General features: G+C 36.1%; 1 protein-coding gene across 3 annotated transcripts in view; it reads left to right on the forward strand.

Annotated features, from left to right (window-relative positions):
• Nucleotides 1-24949, forward strand: part of CRYZL1 (crystallin zeta like 1) — a 50654-nt gene that overhangs the window by 22147 nt on the left and 3558 nt on the right. For all 3 annotated transcript variants that reach the window (XM_043997290.1, XM_043997291.1, XM_043997289.1), the window contains exons 4-11: nt 2428-2500; nt 9880-9924; nt 11114-11182; nt 14630-14763; nt 17088-17199; nt 20532-20552; nt 21207-21305; nt 23662-23783. In XM_043997290.1, the coding sequence (XP_043853225.1) occupies nt 2428-2500; nt 9880-9924; nt 11114-11182; nt 14630-14763; nt 17088-17199; nt 20532-20552; nt 21207-21305; nt 23662-23783 (675 nt within the window). The remainder of the gene's footprint in view (nt 1-2427; nt 2501-9879; nt 9925-11113; nt 11183-14629; nt 14764-17087; nt 17200-20531; nt 20553-21206; nt 21306-23661; nt 23784-24949) is intronic.

The following is a 24949-nucleotide window of genomic DNA, read 5'->3' on the forward strand; positions in this document are numbered from 1 at the left end:
ACATCCTAGAGCTGTGGGGTCAATGTCATAATGGAGGAAGGCCTCTAGTAGAGTAACCCAGATAATCTGTACTTGGTCTAGTTTTGTTCAACATTTTTACCAATGACTTAGATGAAATCATAGATCTTTTTCCCCTATCCCTGCCTGCACTGCTGGTGCCACCTCCAAATCCAACCACCAAAGCCCATGAATGGCACCCCTGAAGTGATAAATAAGCCAATCAGTTCTTCATTCCCTTGGGCCACATAGTTATATTCCCTGTTACCCTTTCACCTTCCTTTTTCCTCTTAGAACTTTAAGCAAATCAACAGTACCACTGCCTCTAGAAAGAGCTGATCAATGGACTGCCCTATTATTTGCTATCCTTCCCAGACCAAAGAGTGTTCCTTTTGGAAGAAAAAAAGAAACGAAATAATAGTTTGCCCATCTCACTGTCTGATCCATTATCATCCCATTTACCCCTAGCAGTGGTCTGCTCCCTGTTATGTTTTTCTCCACCTATCAAAGTATTTTTAAAAACCTTCTTTTTGTTCTTTCTGTTTATCACTAGGCTTGACCCCTCTTGGGCTTTATCAATTCTTGACATAGTCTTTTTGTGTCCATGCTATAATTCTTCTTCAGTTATTTGTACATTCTATACATTTTTTAAATGCCAAACTGGTTTTCGATTTCCTGTGAATCTACAGCTGCCTTTCTAAGTAGCTCCCACTTTTCCTTCTCATTAGAAGCATGACTGCTTGTGTTTTTAGAACTTGAATCTTGAGAGCTTTCTATCCCCTGTGGGGCAACTTTTCTGAAAAAGATTAGTCTATTGGATCCTACTCAGTTTGCAAGTCAACCCTGTCAGGTATGTATGCTATTATTATTCCCATTTTGCAGATAAGAAAACTGAGACTGTAAGAAGTTAAGTGACTTGCCCACACAGCTAGAAGTGTGTGAGACAGGCTTTAAAGTCAGGTCTTTCTTACTTTGCCATGTTCTATCACCTACCTGCTTCTCAGATCATGAACTCTAGGAGGGTGGTTCTTGGGATTTCTTTTTCAGCAATCACTTCCTTCTTATTAGTTCAGAAAAATCAGGTCTGAAACAGCAGTTCCCTTTGTCACTTCCCCCACTTTTTGAAATAATAAAATTTCAAATGTATTAACTGCTCTGCTTTTGGAAGACCAAGAGAGTGCCAACAGATTTCTGAATGGTTCAAAGTCTCATGGTACTACAATATCATGCTTCAGTGCCAGGTTTGTGCTGGTTTTGAAACTCCTTCTCTACTTCCTCCTGCTGTATAGCTCATCTCTAAAAGTCCTCTAATACCACATCTTTTGGTTGAACGTCACCCCAAAGTCTTCACCATGTTTTCCCCCAGGGTGCCATGAGTAAGTATTCTTATTATAAACATTATTCCACCTTCATTTTTGCCAGTTTTATCCCTTTGAAGTAGGACTACCCTTCCAGAATTTCAGTAGGCAGTATAAGCCCTAGTAATACTTAGGTCAAATTGTCTTCTTTTATTAAAATCTCAGGTTCACCCTATTAAGTTGTCTATGCTTTTCAGAATTTCTGTATCTCTGAGGCCACGGATTTTATTGTTTGTTCTCCTTTGAGGGGCTGTCTCCCACAAATGTCTGGTCTTTTTCTTCTGCTATTTCCCCTCCTATGTTGAGTCTGTATATCGGGCTTGTCAGCCTATGTGGACAGTTTGCACCATCCTTCTCCCTTACTTTTTGGTTTAACCTTTCTTGATTAGATTTGCAAGAGCAATGATGACTTTTTTTCCTGGACCTTGCCAAGAGCTTGTCATTCCTATATTTTAAGTTTTTATCCAGGAATCTATATTCAATTTTTAGATATCATCACTCACTTTCCAAATCTGCCTTTCTCTTCTGAGTCCTCAACTTTCAATTTGACAGAAGCAATGATAGTAATAATAGGAGCAATGGTAACGATAATAGTAGTAGCTGGTGTTTATATTACTTTAAGGTTTGCCAAATACTTTACACATTGTTTCAGTTGATCCTGTTAACAGCCTTGTGACATGTTTGCTACGATTGTGCCCATTTTATGAAAATGCTGAGACTTAATTGACTTCTAATGAAAGGGCTCCTAAAATGTGCCTTCAGATAGCATAGGATATGCTATGTAAACAAAAAATTTTCATGAAGCTTTTTTTTTTTTAGGGAACTTGTTTTAGCATTGATATCCCATTCTGTACCCCCGCATAGAGATTTATTTTCTTTTAAAATGTTTGTTTTCCATTATATTAAAACCTGTTGTGGAGTCATTTCCTGTTGCCTTAATCTGGGATGGGAGCACCTTAATTCTAAAAATGGGACCATATATGGTTTTTCTATGTTTACCTTCCCCAATTTTAAGGGGATACGCTAGAATTTATTCCATATAGGGAAGTTCTTAACTATTATTATGATTTAGCTTTTATCAGAAATGAAACTGGAAAAGGAATTTTTTCCTGTTGGGAGAGAAATTGCTGGAGTTGTACTAGAGGGTAAGTTTACTGCTATAAGTACAACAGTTATTATATTTTTTAGAAAAAAATTAAAGTTCATTCATTGAATCTCAGCCAAAGATCATTTGAATTGAATAATAGTAGTGTATAAGAATCTTTGTTTATGTTGACAATAAAATTATCATCTTTATTTATTTTATCATGGAGAAGTTAAGTGCTAACTAGTTGATATGAAAGTGCTTATATCTCTCAAATATAAAATGCTAGGATATAAAATCTTTTTCTTTAAAAAAAAAATGAATGGGGGCAGCTAGGTGGTGCAGAGGATAAAGCACCGGTCCTGGATTCAGGAGGACCTGAGTTCAAATCCAGCCTCAGACACGTGACACTTACTAGCTGTGTGACCCTGGGCAAGTCACTTAACCCCAATTGCCTTACCAAAAAAAAAAAAAAAAGAATGAAACTTCTTTGCCCTGGCATTTTACATTTGAAGTCATATGTACAATGAAATAAATATTTTTGAGGTCATATAATTAGTCCCATGAATAATAAAATATATGGAATAAAGTAAGAGAAAATTTCTATCAGTCAACAAACATTTATTAAGTGCTTATCATGTGCCAAGCACTGCTCAGTACTGGGTATACAAAGAAAGTAAAAAACATGGTCCTTCCCCTCAAAAAGTTCACATTCTAATGAAACAACATACAAACAACAGTGGGGAAATATATAAACATATACGTTGTGCATGTACCTTTTTTATGTGTATATATATATACAGACTCAGATACACACACATATGTATAAAGTAAGGGGGGGATGTGTGACTGGAATTGAAAAAGGGTTTAAGCTGAATGTTGAAGGAAGTCTGGGAAACCAGAAAGTAAAGGTGAGGAGGGAAAGTACTCTAGGCATTGAGGACAGCCAAAGAAAAGTATGGAATTAGGAGATGAATGTCCTGTTTGATGCACAACAAGAAGGCCAGTGTTAACTAGACTGTATAGTGCATGGAAGTGCATAAAGAAGACTGAAGGGATAGGAAAGAGCCAGGTTGTAAAGGGCTTTAAAAGCCAAATGCAGGATTTTAATATTTTGTCCTCAAGGAAATAGGGAGCCATTAGAGTCTATTGAGTAGGGGAGTAGTGACGTAATTAGATCAGTGATTTAGAGAGCTATTTGGCATCTGAATGGAGACTGGACTAGAATGGGGAGAGACCTGAGGTATAGAAAACAATCAGAAAGCTATTCCAGTAGTCTACATGTGAGATGACAAGAGCCTGCACCAGGTGGCTGTGTGAATGGAGAGAAGGGGGCATATACTAGAGATGTTGTGAAAGTAGAAATAGAAAGGCTTGGAAACAGATTGAATGTGTGGGGTGATTTTGAGAGGATGGCACTTAGGTTTTGAGCCTGAATAATCAGGAGATTAATGGTACCCTCAACAGTAATAGAGAATTTGGGAAGTGGATAGAGTTTGAAGGGGAAGGGTAATGACTTCTTTTAAACATAATGAGGTTGAGATACCTATGGGAGTTTTGAATTCTTCAATTGGTAACCAATAAAAACTAAATACTTTTAAATATTAGAGGAAGTGTGGTATAGTAGAATGCTAGGCTTGAAGTCAGAAAAACATTTCAGTTACTTATAAGGTACTCATCCCAGGTGAGTGAGTCACCATCTTTGTGCCTTACAGAACTCCATTATAATCTGACTCAGTGGAGGAAATTTCCAAACTAGGACTTCCCCGTGTAGACAAAATAACAGATCCTTTATGTATTCGCTTATGTATACCAGCTTCACTCCCTAAATATATCCTATTACTGGTATCTTTTTGTGATAAACTGTATGCCTAAAATTCTGTTTTTTAAAAATTATACAGAATATTACAGTAGGCATTCTCTGAGGAAAAAAGAATCAATAAGCAGTTCAGTAATTAAATGTGTATATCCCCAAATATTCTGTACTTGTCCTTTTTTTAATATATTCTCCTTGCTAAGTTCAACTACTCCTATCATTTCATATTCTAGATGATAGTGTACATGAAAAAATAGTATGAGATAAAGCTAGAAAGGTAGATCAGAACCAAATTTGCCCACCCCAGCCTCTCTCTGTAGCTACAATTTTGAATTTTCAAGACCTCTTTGCATTTGGATGGTCTGGCAGCCCCTCAAACTCAGCCTATCTAAAGCAAAATTTATTGTCTTTTCCTCCATACCCTGCCTCTCCTTATAATTTCTCTATTTCAAAATACCCAGGCTTGTACCAAGCTTGGAGTCATTTTTACTTCTTCCTCACTTCCTTCATCTAATTAATCTTCCAAATCCTGTCAGTTTTATACCTTTCCTATCTATCTCCTGCTCTTAACTCCTACTACAACAAGCTTTGTTCAGACCTTTATCTCTGAGGAAGAGAAAAGAGAGGGACCTCGGATCAGTAAATATTGAAGCTATTTGGAGAATAACAGCAGAAGGGGAAGGAAAGAAGATGACAATATCTAGAAGAGCAGGAGGTGTGGTTGAAGTTTTACTTGCTGGGTATCAGCAAAATGAACAAAATGTAGAAGTGAATTTTATAGCCAGGGTGCTTCAGGGATTCTTAACCTTGTTTATGTCATGAACCCCTTGGCAATCTGGTAAAGCCTATGAAGCCATCCCTTCTCAGAATAATGGTTTTTTGCTTTACTGAAGGAAACAATTTCAGTTAGATATCAGTGAAAATAAAGCTGTTATTTTTTCCCCATACAAGTTCATGAACCCTTTGAAATCTCTCCATGAACTCACAAGGATACCTTCATTCTAGAGGCAAAGAACCCACTCTTAAGTTGATACAAAATGCCTTTTGTCTTTCTCTTTTCCCTCAATTTTACAGGGTTTTATTTTGCTACATTCCTCTTATAGTAGCCAAACTTACATTTTACCCAAAAAAAAAATGTATGTAGTTAAAAATGTTGGCTGGGAACCAGAAACATATATAACTGAACACACACATGAAGTTTTAAAACTATATAACCCAGAGGCAGCTAGGTGGCGCAGTAGATTCAGGAGGACCTGAGTTCAAATCCAGCCTCAGACACTTGACACTTACTAGCTGTGTGACCCTTGGCAAGTCACTTAACCCTCACTGCCCCTCAAAAAAAACCCCAAAAAACTATATAACCCCTTAAAAGCCCTGTTCTTTCTCAAATGTCTGGGTTTTCCCAGGACCTCATTTTTATTCTTGCCATCCTCCATAATTGTTGTACCTCTGTGATACAGAACATTGAAATTCCTCTCTCTGATTATATTCTCCCATCTTCCTCAGTCTTCTCTTTCAATCCACAGACTCACTGATCTAGAGCTGGCATGACCATCTAGACCAGAGGTGTTAGACATATGCCCTGTAGGCCACGTGTAGCCTAAAGTGGAGCCCAAACCAGATTAAAATATAATTGGGAGGGGGCAGCTAGGTGACACAGTGGATAAAGCACTGGCCCTGGATTCAGGAGGACCTGAGTTCAAATCCAGCCTCAGACATTTAACACTAGCTGTGTGACCCTGGGCAAGTCACTTAACCCTCATTGCCCCGCCCAAAAAGGGGAGGGAATATATATATATATATATATTTTACTGGGAGATATTTAACAAAATAAACAAAAATGCAATAAAACATAATGTTAGTATATAATTTTTTAAGTCAGTGTGTGCCCACAGGGATGCTTATTATGGTTTAAAGACCTCCATTTCTATTTGACTTTGACACCAGTAATCTAGTCCAACCTCTTCGTTTTACAGATGAAATAACTGAGGTGCAGGGTAATAGGCAGAAGCAGGACCTGAATCCACATTGTCTGACTTTTGAGCCAGTGCATTTTCCATTGTACCACCACCCTTTCTCTGTGCTTGTTTTATATTTTCCTTTTTACTCTTGACTCTCAAGTTAATCAGTTCTCTGCCCTCTACACCAATATTTCCCTTTTCTGTCTTCTACTTTATTGATAAAATAAAGGACATCCATTGTGAAATTTCACTTGTCGAAAAAAAATATTAATATAGTACTCCGCATTTAGACCCCCATCTGCCAGAAACAGTTTTGTTCAGTTTATCATGAATCTAGGTATTTCTAGCTTGGAGAGAATGATATCCAAACTGGCAAAGGCCCCCATGCTTTCTGACATGACTCTTCCCTAAGAAGATTTCAGGTAACATTTATAGGACTCTTGAAGAAGAAAATCACATTATCTAAAAATAAAGTTCAGGGTTACCATTCAGACTCAGTTGAGTCTGAATTACCATTCTATTCTTCTTGGACATCTCCCTTCTTCCTGGAGTTAAATAAAGGAGAACTCCTATCCATTGGCCTTATTCCTTTCTCCTTGGAGAAGAGTGGGTCCTAGCAGTCCAATCACTTCTGATCTGCAATTAAAGAGGAACCTGTCCTTAGGTGGGTATGTAACCTAATCAGATTCTGGGCTGGGGAAGGCAGTAATGTAACTTAAAATTTTTTTTTTTAATTTTAATTGGGGGGGGGCAGGGCAGTGAGAGTTAAGTGACTTGCCCAGGGTCACACAGCTAGTAAGCGTCAAGTGTCTGAGGTCAAATTTGAACTCAGGTCCTCCTGTATCCAGGGCCAGTGCTTTATCTACTGCACCACCTAGCTGCCCCTGTAATTTAACTTATGACAAGAGTTTGTTTAAAGGCTTCATTCTACCCTTAATCCGTTTGCCGAGGAAAGCCTTTCTGCCCTCTACCAAATGGCTTTTCCTAGGATTTTTTAAAGGTCTTTAGAGAAAAATACTATTTATTATTTTCAGTTTTTTAATATGCTTCCACATTCTTCCTCCCTGTTCTATACCTTAAAGTTCTATATCATTCACTATTCTCTCCTGCTCCACTCCATTCTCTGGCTAGAGATGGCTTCAGATCACTATTCTCTAATCCATCCTCCACTCAGCTGCCAAAGTGATTGACACTAGGTGTGCCCATGCCCATGTCACCTACTCACTAAGTTCAAGTGGCTTCCTCTTACCTTGAGGACCCAAAATAAAGACTTCTGTTAGGCATTTAAAACCTTTAGGCGGGGCAGCTAGGTGGCGCAGTGGATAGAGCACCGGCCCTGGATTCAGGAGGACCTGAGTTCAAACCCGGTCTCAGACCCTTGACACTTACTAGCTGTGTGACCCTGGGCAAGTCACTTAACCCCAATTGCCTCACAAAAAAAAAAAAAAACCCTTTAGGCCTGGCTCCTTTCTATCATCTCTACATTTTATTCTCCTCCACAGAGCTTTATGATCTAGTGACACTGGCTTTCTTGCTGTTCCTTCCTTTAGACTTTCTATTTCCCCGCTTGGCATTTTTGTAATGACATTTTTGTCCTTCCTTCCAATAATAGTCTTCCTCTACCACATCTTGGTTTCCCTAACTTCATGACAAAGTTCAAATCTCACCTTCTTTAGGAGGTCTTTTTGGATCCCCCATCCCCTCCTCCTTTGTCTCCTACTCAGAGATTATATTCCATCTACTCTGTGTCTTATATACTTGTTAGTTAGGTGTTGACTCGGTTCCTGATAACACAGCTTAATAAATGCTTGTTGACTGCTGGCTGATCATTCTCAGTCTTTCCATATCCACTGGTTGCTTCCCTGCTGGTTCTGATAATGTCATTCCCCCTCTCAAAAGTCTTTAATGACTCTGTTTTGTCCTAAATATCAATAAATCTATCAGTAAACATTTATTATATGTCAGGCACAGTGCTCAGTACAGGAATACAAATATAAAAAACAGACAATTGTCCTCAAGAAGCTAACAATGGAGGAAGGCAGCACACAAAAAGAAGCTGAAAAGCAAGGGATGGAGGGAGACCAGGGAAGGTACTAGAGGTGGGGTCATGGTAGAGAAGTCAATGAGAGAAGTCCAAAGTAGTGACCCAGATGAGAAATGATGTGATCAATGGCTGAGCTGAGCTCTCTCCTTAAATTTGGAGGTTAGGAGTTCATGGCCTCACCCTCCAAATGAAGGGTAGTGATAAGGAAGGTACCAAGACTGATGGGATCATACAGATGAGATTTTCCCAATAATGAGCTTTCTGGGGCATGGTGGAGAAATCAGTCTCCTTAACCTGTGCTCCAAGATGCTCTACAACTTGGCACCTCCTTACCTTTTCAGCCTTTACCACATTTTCTTTTCTTTCATTCACTCTGTGTCAGTGGGACTTGTTTTTCCCTCCCTGTCACATAGCACTTTGTTTTATATAATCACCTTTTAATGTTATACCTTGTAGCTATCTTTATTAGTGTCTCACAGCCCTACATAATAACTACAGCCCTTTGAGGACTGAAACTCTTATCTAAGTGTTTAATCTCTTCCAATCTCTTCAGTGTTGTAGACACTGAAGTATTTAATAAATGTTTGTTGATTACCAGTCAGTTAAACAGGATTATGCAAATTAACTGGCATAATACTAGAGACTTTACTACTCTGACCTTAGATGTGACCTAGTTATGGTATTTACTTTCTGCACACATCTAAGCTACTGCCTAGATGCCGACTTTGAACTTGCTATCAAGTTTCAAAATGTTTAAATAGCTTAAGAACCTGAAAAAGTAAGGCCTGCCTGTCAGGGTTTCTTTTGACCCACATAAAACCAATCATTATTTTCTTGAAGGACTGGGATTGAAGAAGTCTTAGAGAAGTGGACTAGATAAAAGGGGACTTGATTGTCTTGAGAAGTTCAGCAGTTTGTTTTGCATTTTCATACAATAAAAACCCCTTTATCATTTTTGTCCTTCCAAATTATACCATGTTAAGGCTAAAATTCTAGCTAAACTATCTAAAATCGCCAATAAATTATAAGATTTAGCAAGAGTTAGACTTTTAAGCATTTATTAAGGAGAATAAGAATTTGGTAGAGAGAGAAAGAAAGGCCTAGATTCCTCCATCTATTAAAGGGAGAGAGCATTCCTAGCTGCACTCTCTGCCACAGTCCACAGAAAAGAGCATGAGTCAGAGCGCCAGGCTCCCCCTTCTTCCTCCCACAAGCAAACGTCACTTCCTGACGCCAAAAAAAAGACACACAGTCTTGCTCTCAGAGACCTTCACCTCGTGTTGGAGCTTTTCTACAGTACGTCTCCAGCAGGTGGCGTCATTCCAATCATTACAACCAGAAAGGAACTTGGGGGAGGGTTTTAGGGTAGGCAGATTTAAATTAGCCAAAAAGACTGAGGAACAGGTTGGCTTAGACAGAAAGCTACAAAGTAACTAGAAGCCAGTAACACCTTGAAATTGTGGTATAAACTTGCCGGCATTAACCTTTTTACTTAAAGTAGTTAGGTAATATGTGTACACAAGAAATAGGTAGGATCTTAATGATATGACTTAACAGATGAAAAGTAATTATCACAGAATGGTATTTACCATCATGTTTTTCTTGTTGCTTTTCTTAAGTTGGAAGCAAAGTATCATTCTTTCATCCAGATGATGAAGTAGTAGGTAAGTTTCAGTTCATATTCCTATTTTTCCATTGTTCTCTATTTTTCTAATTTTAAAAATTGAGTCTTAATTATTCATGCTATGACAGGGATGGTAGTTTTTTAAGAAAGATAATTAAAAACACCCAATAATCCCGTGTACTCAATCCCATCCCTGTCCTGACTAGGCCCCAGAGTGTGCAATGTGAAACCTAGCTGGGCATTGGCAGGGAAGCAAATTTCAGATAATCCACTTGAAGCTAACTGTTTACTATATTTAGAAGATCCATTTTGCAAACTGGAAATTGAGTAGTTTGGGGTGGTCCCCCCCTTAACCCACACATCCACATAAAGCCTCTCACTGCTAAAATGTTTACATAAGAAAATCAATTGAAATTTTTATTTCTAAAGTGGTAGAATATGTGAGCATAAGGAATGATTTGAAGTTGCTTTTTCTCAGTCCAAACAAGATGCAAAGTGGCAAGATTTATTCCAGGCTCATTTTTTTTCAACAGCTGAAAAAAGATTATTTTTATGTTACCTTCTGTAATAGTGAAGTTTTGCTTTTTTCATTTCCCAGTCATTTTTTTAACTTCATTTTTGATACTGATACCCTATTAGTGGCATATTAGACTTCCATTAGTGCCTACATCAGAGAAGGGCACAGGAAGCCCCAGAAAAGAAAATTGTTTAGAGCCCAGCAATAAAGGCTCTCTACATTAGCTAGAGTAGAATATACTGTCTGCATTGACCTATTTGTAAGTCTTCCAGGCTGCTGCTGTGACATGGAGAAAAATGTCAGTAGGTCTATTAGAATCTGGCCAAGATCTATAAAAGAATTATTACTCTTTTTCTCTTCACTTCTCTTATTTCTCTTCCCTTTTTCTTTTTTTTTCTATCTTCTTACCCCCATAGAAAGGTTCTATCTAAGAGGAGTTTGTTTTGGTTGTTTTTTTTTAACCCACATACAAAAAGAAACCCAGAAAAGTGGGGAGGGGAGGAGTGTTGTAATTCTAGAAGAGTTTATTACCTTTTTTTTTTAAATGAAGACTCCCTTGTAAATGACATAACCTCAATGGCAATTTTTCAGAACAAACATAAAACTCTTTGGCAACAATTAATTTCTGCCAAATTTTCATTTAAAAGAAAAAAATATTGTGATGACCATTAAATTTAGGTGTGCTTTTCTAATTTAACTTTTTTTTTTTAAGGAATTTTGCCACTGGATTCTGAAGAATCTGGTCTTTGTGAAATTGTAAAAATACATGAGCATTACTTGGGTATGTTACAATCCAGCCTTTTCTAAAGTCATATTAATTTTGTCTTCACTCATGTAATAGGTTATTGTTACTTTATTTTCATTATACCTACTCAGTGGGTACCTAAGGAGTGAAATATTATAATCCATGAAATGTATATTCCAACAAAACTTTTGAAAAGCCCTTTAAGTTTTACTTTCTAGGATCACTGATTCTTCATTTTAAATGGTAGCTTTAGTAAGTTTGCACATTTCCCTCAAGGGTTAACATATAGTGTGGGTTTTTTATTTCTTACCCTGAGGTAATTTGAAGTAAAAAGGAAAATTAACAGCCAACCTTGGCATACCTGAAATTAGAAAGAATGGCTGAGTAATAGATATACTAGTCTTTGGCTTCCATTGTTAGTATATATGGGATGTATGGATTCATTTTATTTTTTAAATGAAAATGAATTATTTTTTAATGTTTAAGCCATTTGGTTCTACCACTTATTTGATACTTTTATCTCCTAATTGTTCAAATAAAAATGGATATAGTCCCTAATTTGAATTAGGCTAACAGATCATTGTCAGGTAGAAATCTTTGAGGACCTGCTTTAATACATAATTTTAAATGATTTGTAATTTGTAAATTAAATACATAGGTGAATATATTTTTTTAATTTATTTGCTTTACTACAGAGGTTAACCATTTCCTGTGCAATATTGTTTACATTCTTCATTTACTTAGCAGGTCTTTTTTTTTTTAATAGTTAAAAAAACCAAAACAGACCAGCCCACCTTTGGAATTGATACAGATTTCAATTTCAGGGAGTTCAAATTATAATATGCTGCTGTTCTTAGAATTTTTTGGTAGCATTTTATCATTATGATTTCAGCAAGAGTGAAAAAATTCACAGTAATTTAATTTCAAAATTAAATTCACAATTTTAAAATGACTCATTTTACAGCTGTTAATCAAACTATGGACACATTGAACACACACACACACAAATTCCTACAAATCTAAGCCCAACACATAGAATTATATAGACACTATACCTAATAATACAACCAAAATGCTTGTTCCTATTTCCTTAATAAAGGGCAATTTCTCAGTCCTTGGTAAAACAACAAACAAACAAAAAACCTTAGTTTATAACTTGTTAAGAGAAAATCTGTTTCTTCATCTATAAAATGAGATTGACCTCTAAGATCTCTTCTAACTCTAAATCTATGATCCTATGACTTTCTCTTATTATAGGAAAAAAACTGTTAATGTTTAATAAGAACTTATTTCTGAATTGTTCATAATTACGTATAATGGAGTAGATAAAAGGCAAAATTAATTTCATTATAGCTATCCCAACCCATACTCAATCAGGACAGTAGGCCCATAAAATGGCTTTTTTAGTTAAGATTAATGTCCCCTAAAACAAGTTCAAAAGATATTAAACAAGAGAGTTACAGGTATGTCTTGTTATAAAGAAATAATATGGGGGCAGCTAGGTGGCATAGTGGATAGAGCACCAGCCCTGGAGTCAGGAGTACCTGAGTTCAAATCCGGCCTCACACACTTAACACTTACTAGCTGTATGACCCTGGGCAAGTCACTTAACCCCAATTGCCTCACTAAAAAAAAAATAAATAAAATAATATGCCAAAACTTTTCATAATAGTTTATAAAATATAGGGTTAGTTCAATATGCATTATCTGAAGATTTACAACTTTTGAAATGGCAGTTCTCAGTTGTTTTAATTTGTTTCCTGCTTCATGTTTAATGTTGCTTAAGTACTTCCCTTCCACAGTTGACTCAAACGTAGCCACTCTGTGAGAGTGTAAAATGTGCTGGTTTTGTAGTGAGAGGATCTTGGGGAAGAGTTGTCTATTAACCATTAGGTAGTAGTGGGGCCCACCAGATTCAAATTCCTGTAAGCAATGGATATAATGAGCCTGGTGTACATCACTCTGGCTGCCATTCTCTTTAACTTTTTTTTTTTACTACTTATCCACCCTTCTCACTTTATGGAAAATGGATTGGACTTTGATGAGGTTGTTGTTACAGTGTATGGTTTTTGGTATTATCTGAAAGAGACCTAAGTGGTCATCTCCTCTAAACCCTTTTTAGCTTTTTAAACTTTTCAAAAATTGGCTGTCTTTCCTTTTTAGGCATTTTTTTTTTTTTTTTAGTGAGGCAATTGGGGTTAAGTGACTTGCCCAGGGTCACACAGCTAGAGAGTGTTAAGTGTCTGAGGCCGGACTTGAACTCAGGTCCTCCTGAATCCAGGGCCGGTGCTTTATCCACTGTGCCACCTAGCTGCCCCTTTAGGCATTTTTTAGAAAAACAAAATAACTACTTCACAACCCTTCTCAGTAGTTTGCTTGCAATACACACACATAAATATTTAATATATTTTCACATGTGTCGTATGTACATTTGTCTGTATTGTAATTTCATTGGGATAAGATGTGAGGCAGCTAAATGATATAGTGAAAAGCATGCTGGAATCGGAGTCAGAAAGACCTAAATTCAAATACTGCCTCAGGTACTTACTAGCTAATTTATCTGGGTCTCAGTTCTATGTCTACTTTCCTTGTCTGTAAAAGAAAGGGATTGGATTGGATGGCCACCAAAGTGCTGCTGATCTCTAACTCTCTGACTCTCTGAAACTCCTTCTATCCATACACATGAGGGCTCATCTTTAATTTACAATCTTAGAAAATTGTGTTTGGCAAATAGTACATATCAGAGGCAGGACCAAAGCCCAGGAGGATCTTCCTGACTCCAAGGCCAGCCATCTCTCCATTCTGCCACCTTGCCTCTCGGGGTTTTCATGAAACATTAAACTTTGTTGTAAAGAAACAAATGGCAATTATGACTATATCTTGCATATTATAATATCAAAAACCTGTAAAACATCTATCATTTGTCCAGAAAGTAAAACTGAGGTACAGTGAGATTTATATGTTAATCAGTCAAACCACAGCTTAAAACCTCCATTGTGGGCCTACAGTGCCTACTCTAAGGAAATTTGCTTTTCTTTTACTCTATAAAATATTCAGTAATAAGATATAATGTAATAAATGAATGGATGTGTTTTGCATGACTGCACATGTATAACGTATATTGAATTGCTTGAGTTATTAAGGAGGGGTGGGGAGGGAGGGAAGAAGAGAATTTAGAACACAGTTTTTAAAAATCAATGTGAAAATTTGTTTTTACATGTAACTTGGTGAAAATTCTAAATAAATAAATAAATGTTTATAAATGAATGGATGATGGGAAGGGACAGCTAGGTAGCACAGTGGATAGAACACTGGCCCTAGTGTCAAGAGGACCCAAGTTCAAATCTGGCTTCAGACACTTACCAACTGTGTGACTCTGGGCAAGTAACTTACCCCAGTTGCCTCCAAAAATTAAAAAAGATATACTATCAAACTCCAATAAAAATAACATTTTTACATTTCTCTATTATTCTCTTTGCACAGTTCATAAACCAGAAAAGGTCACATGGACTGAAGCAGCAGGAGTCATCCGTGATGGGTTGCGTTCCTATACAGCTCTGCATTCTCTTTCTCATCTCTCTCCTGGAAAATCAGTGCTTATAATGGATGGAGCAAGTGTGGGTACAATAATTTTTTTTAGAATCAAATATGAAAAAAACAAAGTAAACCAAGGAAACAAAAAACAGACTACCTAGTCTGCTGTACTAGTCCTTATGGTAATAATTCTTTACATCTTCCATTGTCACATTTTGTGTTGACATTAAATGGCTTTCATCAGTCTATCAGATGTGACCAGAAGCATGTGCTAGGTGTAGTTTAATTTATTACCTTTACTTTGAACTTCCTAAAGAAGTTCAAAAGAAAACAACATAAATTAATGTGTTATAACCTTGATACATACCTGTAGGCTTAGCCCATGTGTACCTTAGACTTATGTTAGAGAGATTTTAACCTACTTTCCAAAGAAAGGACAGGAAAAAGGCATCCTTTCCCTCTGCAGATAAATTAAAAACAAATATCGCATGAATTTCACAAATTTTTCTCAGTTATGAATTTGTGAGCTAAACTTTTCTCTTTAGCATTCTTGTCAGCAATACATCCAAAATATTATACCATTTACATTATTTTTTCTTCGATGTCTATAAAACTTAAGATGTTATTAAAGGCACTTTGGTCTTAGGGCTAAACACTGGTCTGATAGGAATCCTTCATCACTGACTCACTGTTCTTTAAAACTAGAATAATATAGTTTGTACTATGTTTATGTCAAGGGTTACTGACATAAAAGTAAATTTTAAAATACTTTGATCTTCAAAGAGAAGGGAGTCTCATAACTCTGTGTGTGTGTGTGTGTGTGTGTGTGTGTGTGTGTGTGTGTGTGTGTGTGTGTGTGTGTGTGTAAGTAGAATTAGTTCGGAGTATGTTGCTAATGAAGCCAAAGGTCATAGGTTTATTTCTCTAAAAAGATTATTTAGCTTTTCTCATTGCCACAGACTTTATTCCTGTGTCTTACCAGTTGTCTTTACAAAATGTCTACTATTTCACTCAGTGCCTAGCAGAGGGCCCGATACATAAATGCTTAATAAATTGAGTTGAACTATTAAAGGAAGTGAGACTGAAAGAGCATAGGTTTATCAGCTCCTGAAAAAAAAGCTAAAATATTTGCCCTCTTGGCCAGGAGCAAGTAACAACATCTTGAATATTTTATATTAAATAATACATATCAGAAAATTGTATTCTTTGATTGTCACAAACGTTTTAGGAACTTCACAAATCAAATGAGATGTGCTCTCAGACACATTCGTCATGGTCTTGAATTCATATGTGTGTATAAATTAATATAAAAAAGAATATAGAAAAAAAAGAATATGGGGGCAGCTAGATGGCTTAGTGGATAAAGCATTGGCCTTGGATTCAGGAGGACCTGAGTTCAAATTCCGACTCAGAGACTTGATACTTACTAGCTGTGTGACCCTGGGCAAAACATATTGAATTGCTGATTTCATAGGGAGGGTTGAGGAGGGAGGAAGAAAAATTAGAACACAGAATTAGCTCAGGGACCCTGATCACATTGGAGTGGGCTCATGGAGGGAATAGCTTTCATACCCAATTGGGAGGAGCAATCTATTTAACCCTGCAGGAAAGTAGGAGAGGAAGAGGATAAGGAAGGAAGGGTAAAAAAAGGAGTACAGAGTGAGGGAGAGGATAGTCAGAAGTAAAACACTTTTGAGGAGGAATAGGTAAAAAGAAGATAGAGTAAATGTCATGGGAAGGGAGTGGGATGGAGGGAAATAGTTATGATGATTGATTATAATGGAAAAACGTATGGTACCTACTTTGTTGGGCTTTTATGAAGAAAATTCTCTGTCAAGGTTATGATGAACAGGATACTATCAGAAAATCCTGGAAAGACCTACATGAACTGAAGCAGATTGATATGTACTGTATACAAAATAACAACAATAGTGGGGGATGATCTGCTGGGAAACATGTGGTTATTTTCAGCAAGGCAATGATCCAATATAACCCTGAAGGACTTATGAAGATTGTAGCCCATCTGCAGAGAAAGAACTGATAGTATATGAAAACAGATGGAAACACATTTTTAAATTTTTTTTCCCCTCTTTGACAATCCCTTAATCTGAAGTTTTGGGTTTTTTGACTGTTTTCTCTCACAACTAGCTAATATGGGAATTTTTCCATGACAACTCATGTATAACTTATTTTGAATTGCTTGAGGTAGGAATAGAGGGGGGAAGAGAAATTAGAACACAAAATTTTTTAAAAATTGATGTTAAAATTTTGTTTTTACATATATTTTGGACAATAAAATTCTATTAAATACTTATCCCCCATTGCCTGGCCAAAAAAGAAAAGAAAAAAAAAGAATGAATATATATGTGTATGTATACATCTGTATATGTATTTCCTCTATACACAGGCATTTGGTACAATAGCTATTCAGTTAGCATACCACAGAGGGGCCAAAGTTATTTCAACAGCATATACTCTTGAAGATAAACAGTACCTTGAAAGACTTAGGCCTACAATAGGTAAGTTATATTTCTTAATATATTCCTAATGCAGAGTTTTGAAGATAAACCATATTGTACAGTTTTAATTTTTATGATAAACAAAAATAAAACATTTCAAACCAAAGTAATTATTTTTTATTTTTATTTTTTCAAAGTAAATATTTTAAAATAAAAATGTTTCTCTCTGTGCTCAATTAATTTATTTATATTAATTTTAAGCTACTTTTTCTGTTCCATATCACATTTTTGTCTCTGGCTTTTGAATAGAGTAAACTCTGAAGTGTTTAGAAAGACTTTAAGCCTTTCCTGCTTCATTTAGCTAATCTGTTTCTACACTTATTTCCTAATTTTTTTAATCCTGCTATTTTATTCTTAAATTCTCTATGTGATTGCCTGAGATAGGTATGTGATCCTCTTAAATTTAGTTTGACAGGAATTTTTTTATCTGTTAGGAGGTGGGAGATAGGGAGCAGATGGTAGAATAGAGAATGATACACTTTTGAAAAGCCTTAACATGCTTGAACAGTCATGAGTATGGAAAGGAGCATCATAAAGAAAAGGGAGATGGAGAGAAAATACTAAAAGAGGAAAAGGAAAGGTAGAGAAGGGATTGAAAAGAATAATAAGAACCCGAGGGTTAAATTCAAGAAAAGAAAAGAAGATGGAGCCGAGAAAGGAGAAAGCATAAAAAAGGAGAAAAGAGAACATAGCAGTTGCCAAGTAGAGCAGCTTCTTGCTGCCCCATTTACATTCTTGTCAGGCCCCTCTGTAAGTTCTGCATCTCTGGGGGAAATGCCATTCCTTTTGTCCATATTGACTGTGGTGCTGTTTGTTACTGTCACCACCATCACTGGGACAGGTACTTGAGAGGTCACATCAGAGTGGTGCAGCTTCCACCTCTGCCACAGCAGCAAGAAAAAAAGGAGTAAAAACAAAATGATAAGAAACATTTCCTTTGGATTTCTTCCCAGTCCACTTTTCTTTGGTCAGTACATTCTTCTCTGCACTTAAACCTCTACTTGCATCCCTAAAGACACTTCAGCTACTTAGGGTAGCTGAGGAAGTCGTCTTTCATTGTGCTATCCTTGCAGAAAAGTAACTTTAGGGGAGGACCCTTCCACAATCCTGATAAGCATCCTCTAGGATTCAATAGTACTAAAGTGCTAATCTGCCATTATTACTCAATAATTGGCATGTTCATGGAGTGGAAAAATTGTGGTCACTTATATCCTGATAACACTGCTCGGTTTGGAAAACATTACAGGCATGAATAGGCACAAATTGGGTTACAAGCCCACCATTGCATTAATAGATTTACATTTTTACAGTAGGAAAGGGAAAAACATAGGACACTTCCAACTTATCTCAGCACTACCAACATGTAAACATTTGTCCGAATTTTCAATCAGTCAGATTAAGCTAACATTCCGCCATATATCGACCAGGACTCCTAGCACTAATGATAAAAAGAAAAATAGATTATTAGACACCTACTATGGGCCAGGCGCTGTGCTAAGCACTGGTACAAAGAAAGACAAAGGACAGCTCGAGCTTTCAAGGAGTTTAATGGGAGAAGTTTACTGTGAAAAAGCATGAAACCCACAGATGGAATTTTTTGTGGGGGAAGCAGCAAGAACAAAAAATGTTTAACTGAACTGAAAAGTCAATGAAAAGGAGTCATGTATAAATAAGCCTACCAAGGTAGGTTGAAGGTAACTACTGTATAGCTGGGAAAGGCTTTTAATATCAGAGGAATTTGTGTTTGATTTTAGCAGTAATGGGGAACCATTGTGGTTTATCGAACATGAAAGTAACGTGATCAGACCTTTGTTTTAGAAATAACACTTTGACAGCTTTGTAAGAGAATGGATTTGAGAAAGGAGAGGCTTGAGGCTGGAAGAGCAATTAGAAATTCATTCAGTTGTACAGATAAAAAGATGAGGGTTTGAACTAGAGTTGTGGCCATGTGAGTAGAAAGAAGGGGAAGGATGTAAGAGATATTTCAGGGGGGCAGCTAGTTGGTGCAGTGGATAAAGCACTGGCCCTGGATTCAGGAGGGCCTGAGTTCAAATTCGGCCTCAGACACTTGACACTTAACTAGCTTTGTGACTTAACCCTCATTGCCCTGCAAAAAGAAAAAGAGAGAGAGAGAGAGAGACAAAGAGATTTCAGAGCCAGAACTGACAAGACCTGGCAGGTGAGTGAATATGTGGAGTGGAGGGTATACAGGCCAGTGTGACTTTGAGGCTGCAAACATAGGCAACTGGAAGGTTAGCCATAACCTTGGGTTGGATTTTAGGAAAAAGATAGTGAGTTCTCTTTTGAATTTGAGATGACTATAATAGCACATCTGTTTTGAATTATAGGTAATTGGTAATGTGGGACTTGAAGGTCAGGAAAGACAACAGGGCTGGACATGTCGATCTGGAAGTGAAAAGAACTAATAGGGTCACCAAGAGTAGTATGTAGAGGAAAAATAGAAGACGGTTTAGGACACTCTTGGGATAAACACAATTTAGGGATGAGGTGATGATCAAGTAAAAGGAGAGCCAAGAGAAAGAAGTGTCAAAAAAAAAACAAAACCCAAAACTCAGGAAGAAATATCTGGTTGGAAACAGTGGTCCTCATTGTCAAATGATGCAGAAGAGATAGAAAGGGATGCTGATTTTATAATTGAGATTGTTGCCAAAGGTGATACATTATTCTGCCTCCTTCCTTTCATTGGGGAGGCTCAGGGGAAAATGTGGGGAGACTTTGAGTGGGCAGTGTTGCATATGCTGTCAGACACAATCAATGTGTTCATTGGTTTTGTGGAATTATGACTTTTTAGGAGGTAAAAATCTTTGTTACAAAGGAAAGAATGATGAGTGGAGGCAAGGATATATTTGAAACTTAATGTGAGGGGGCAGCCAGGTGGCAGTGCAGTGGATAAAGCACCAGCCCTGGATTCAGGAGAACCCGAGTTCAAATTTGGCCTCAGACACTTGACACTTAATAGCTGTGTGACCCTAGGCAAGTCCCTTAACCCTCACTGCCCCCCCCCAAAAAAAAAGAAACAATGTGATATAAAAACAAAATGTATCAATAAACTTCAAATAAGGAGAATTATAATTTCTTCATGTGTTCAGACAAATCAAAAGGCTTTTTTGCCATCTTGGGTAAGAGAGTATTGGTACCCTTTTTGTGTCCTGTTATAGGAAATTTTTTAAAATTCTGTAGCTCTGATTAATATAGTACCTAAGAATAATCATTTGTTGGTTTTGATTTGGTTACATTTTACTATTCTAGTGCTAAAATAATTGTGTTTTTTTTCTATATCCTCATTTTGGGGGATGCCTGTGTTTGAGAAGGAGTAAAACAACCCTTGGTTGGTAAGTACTTTGCTGCCTAAATCTATGTGGTTCTATTAAGAGTAAGAACTATCGAGGCAGCTAGGTGGTGCAGTGGATAGAGCACTGGCCCTGGAGTCAGGAGGACCTGAGTTCAAATCAGGCCTCAGACACTTAACACTTACTAGCTGTGTGACCCTGGGTAAGTCACTTAACCCCAATTGCCTCACAAAAATAAATATTTAAAAAAAAAAAAAAGAGTAAGAACTATCCATTATACCTAAAAAAAATTGTAACTTGAAGCCAAAATTGAAATTTCATAGTCATCCTCATATAAATCAAGTGATCCTATTGAATTAAATATTTGTGTAGTTTAGATTTCTAGATAGGTTAGCAGGTCCATCATTTTGAATAATTCATGTTCAATATGGACCTGAGAGAATGTGGTCCTTTATGTTTATATTTTTTGAATTAGTTCTGTCAAATTTACCATTTCCTTCTTGAACTGGTTCCTTAAAATTGTATCAGATTGAAACTATAATTGTGGTTTATTATTTTTTTTCTTTTTTAATTTATCACTTAACACATTTTGGAGGACAGAATTTTTATTTGCTTTTTTACAGTCTTCCAACCCCAATCTAAGGTATGCTTTGATTGAGAATATTGTGTAATTGCCTAATTTTTTGTCCTTTATAGTTCGAGTGATAGATGTGTCTAATGGAAAAGTTGATGTTGCTGAAAGCTGTTTGGAAGAAACAGGTGGCATGGGAGTCGATATTATCCTAGATGCTGGAGGTTTGTAATCACTGAAGAAGAAACATGCTAAATAAATAGCACTTGTAGTTTTTCAGTTGGTTTAATTTCATAGATGCCCTTTTAAAAAATTATATCTGTGATCATCAAATGTGAGCTCTTAGGGTAATGTACAAGAACAAGAAATAATGAATTAAGAAATTCATTAATTGGAGTCATTCCTTAAACTTCTTTGTCAATTCAAAAAATTCATTCCTTTAAACTGAGGTTTCCTTTGTAACCTCTTAAGAACTGGCTCTTTAGGGGTAAAAATTGTATACATAACAAATTTTTACAATTAATCTGCATTATTATCATTTTTTCCACCACTTCACTACATCTAAACAATCAACAAAACAACAAATAAGGCCCTGATGTGTAGCATTTTCTGATTCCCACATTATTAATGCTCATACTGAAAGCTGAACAGTGGGCTCTTGTGAACCAGTTCAGGCTGGCTCCAACACACACTTCTGTTCTTACTTTCATCTGCATATGTTACAGAAACTTGAATCTCACAAATTAATTACATGGTGTTTTTTTCTTATTTCAGATTATGACTACTCTGGAATTGGTATTTAAATAGATTAATTTTGGGGTGGGGAGGTGAGGCAGTTGGGGTTAAGTGACTTGCCCGGGGTCACACAGCTACTAAGTGTTAAGTGTCTGATTTCAGATTTGAACTCAGCTCCTCCTGACTCCAGGGCTGGTACTCTATCCACTGTACCACCTAGCTGCCCCTAGATTAATATTTCTTAAAAAGCTAATAAAAGATTACTATTTATAAAAAAACTGTAAACAGGGCCATAAGTAGATTTGTCCCAGGTTTATGGACACTAGCTCAAGTTATTAGTTAGACTGTATCACTGTGGTATCGGACACTTTTTCCTCCCACCCCTTACATACCAGGTTGTAGGGGAATACAGCTGGCCCCATTTCTTTGGCATATTTATTAGCATCAAGAATTACCCTTGGGGGCAGACAGGTGGCACAGTGGATAAAGCACCAGCCCTGGATTCAGAAAGACCTGAATTTAAATCTGGCCTCAAACACTTGACACTTACTAGCTGTGTGACCCTGGGCAAGTCACTTAACCTTCCTTGTCCCACAAAAAAAAAAGAAAAAAAGAAAGAAAAAGAAAAATACCCTCACAAGTCTGGTGTTAGTCATTAGAAATTAGCCAGAGGGTCATAAAGGAAGGAGCATGAACTTGAGTGGGCTCAGAATGACAGGGATTTAGCAAACATGTGTTAAGCACAAAAACAAAAATGAAGTAATCCCTGCAATAATAATGTAGCTTACATGCTACAAATTTTCTGCAAAGAAAATATGTGTTTGACTCAAGGATTATGTTTGTTCCTTTTCACTAATTTGGATTTAACAAGTAATCATTTATTCAGAAAATATTTACTGGACAACTACTTTCATGTAGGTATTTAAGTTGGTGGCTGCTATAGAAAAAATAATCTTAACTATTATATTCTGTCTAAAGAACAGCTAGTTGGGCATTTTAGTATTTTTACACATAACTTAAAAAGTTACTCTTGGTATCATTGAATGAGGAATACAATGATTTTAAAACTTAGGGAAATTTCTTTCATTTTTGTTAATATTTATCACGTTTTACAGAAACTATAACAAAACATTTTTAAAATTTGAAGTATATGTATATATTTGTCTCCTAATCAAGTTAATGAAAAAGAATTCATTCATTTGGAAACTTAAATGACCATTTCAGAAAAGGAAATTGAATTGGAAGTTCTAAGTTCCCTTTAAAATATAAGATTCTGTTTTGGTATGATTGCTGTAAACGTATGTAGTTTCAAACACAGACTGCACCAAACCAAATATGTAATTGGGATATATTGAACAAAATGAATAGAAATGTAATTAAAGATAGTTAACATTACATTTTAAAATTAAGTTAACACATGGCCCACAAAGATCCTTATGTACAGTTTAGTGGTCCAGTTTCTATATAAGTTTAATACCACTGCTATAATAGAATATGAGTTCAGTATTTTAAAATACAGCTTTTATTTTTTAACTGACTTTTTAAAGCCATTTGTCATTAAGCTTGGCCTACTTTTCAAATGTGTATAGATTTTCACATTTAAGTTCATTTATATTTACAATTATTCGATTTACAACTTTAATGCCCAGTGTTTATATAGAAAAATTAATTTTAAGGTTTCAGAACATAAAATGTATTATGTCTTTTTCTGAATTGAAAATCTTCATTATTCCTGTGTTTTTAAAACATAGGTCAATGATAAGGAATAAAGCAATTTTTTGAGAAATAAATGATTATGTACAAATAAATATTAAATTTTTTTTTCTTTTCCTATTCCCTTGTAAGTGAGATTGTTTAGTAAAGATGATGAGCCTGCTTTAAAATTACAGCTACTACCACACAAGCATGATATCATCACACTTCTTGGTGTTGGAGGCCACTGGGTAACCACAGAAGAAAATCTTCAGGTAATAAATATCACAAACAGTATCTTTATCAGGGTGATTTAATTAGTATAGAGCAATATCCTGAGAAGTTCAAACTAATTGAGAAGTCTTAGTAATTATGTTTCTTTAAAAGTCTAAATTCTACATTTTTAAAAGAAATGTAGTTTTATCACTTTCAACTATTTTTGGTACCCAGGATGAAACAAAATGTTACAGTGTTGCCTAGTAAAAATTTTTAAATAATTGGATAAGAATGATTTGCAATTAGCACATCCATGATTTATAAATATTGACTTCTGAAGGAATTGAAGTTTCTTAAAAATAGTTTGTTCTTCAAAGTAATTTAGACATTTTCTCCAGGAAACCTTATATATACTATCTTATTGATACTTAACTTAATCTTTATGCAGTACACAGGTAAACTTTATTTGAATCCATTCAATTATAACCAATCCCTAATGCAAATAAAATTAACGGAGCTTTTATATGTGTATATGTGTATGTATATGTACTAACAAACGTAGGTTTAAATAGGAATATAATTAAAACAAAACATTTTTTATAGGAGTGATACAATTAACAAATGTTTTATACATGTTTATACTAGTCTTTCACACTGAGCAGGTTGATCTTTGAAACTATTCCTATAAGCTAATAAAATTTTGTCAGTGGATTGTTAGTAGCCTTTTTGTAATGTTATGCCATTCTGATGTTGTTCAGTAATGTCCAATTCTTTGTGACTCCATATGGCAAAGATATTGGAGTGGGCTGCCATTTCCTTTTCCAATGGATTAAGGCACACAGAAGTTAAGTGAATTGCCCAGGGTCATACATCTAGTGAGTGTCTGAGGCCAGATTTGAACTCAGGTTTTCCTGACTCCAGGCCTAGTTCTGTATATATGGAGGCACCTAGCTGTCTCTAATGTAGGAGACAGCAAATTATTTTATATTTTATATTCTTAGGTTTAATGGCATGGGGGGGATACATACACATACATACATATATGCATGCATGCATACACACATAGACATATACAAACTTTTTTTTTCCTCTTCTGTATTCTATTATCAATCAGCACATGTCAGTTGCCTTTGACAGGGACATTGTTTTATGACTGTCACAAATACAAACATGCAAATTTGAATACACTTGATCGAGAAATTAACTTTCCATTGATCATCAACTC

Source organism: Dromiciops gliroides, chromosome 3, assembly GCF_019393635.1.
Source record: "Dromiciops gliroides isolate mDroGli1 chromosome 3, mDroGli1.pri, whole genome shotgun sequence".
Classification (NCBI taxonomy): Eukaryota; Metazoa; Chordata; class Mammalia; order Microbiotheria; family Microbiotheriidae; genus Dromiciops; species Dromiciops gliroides.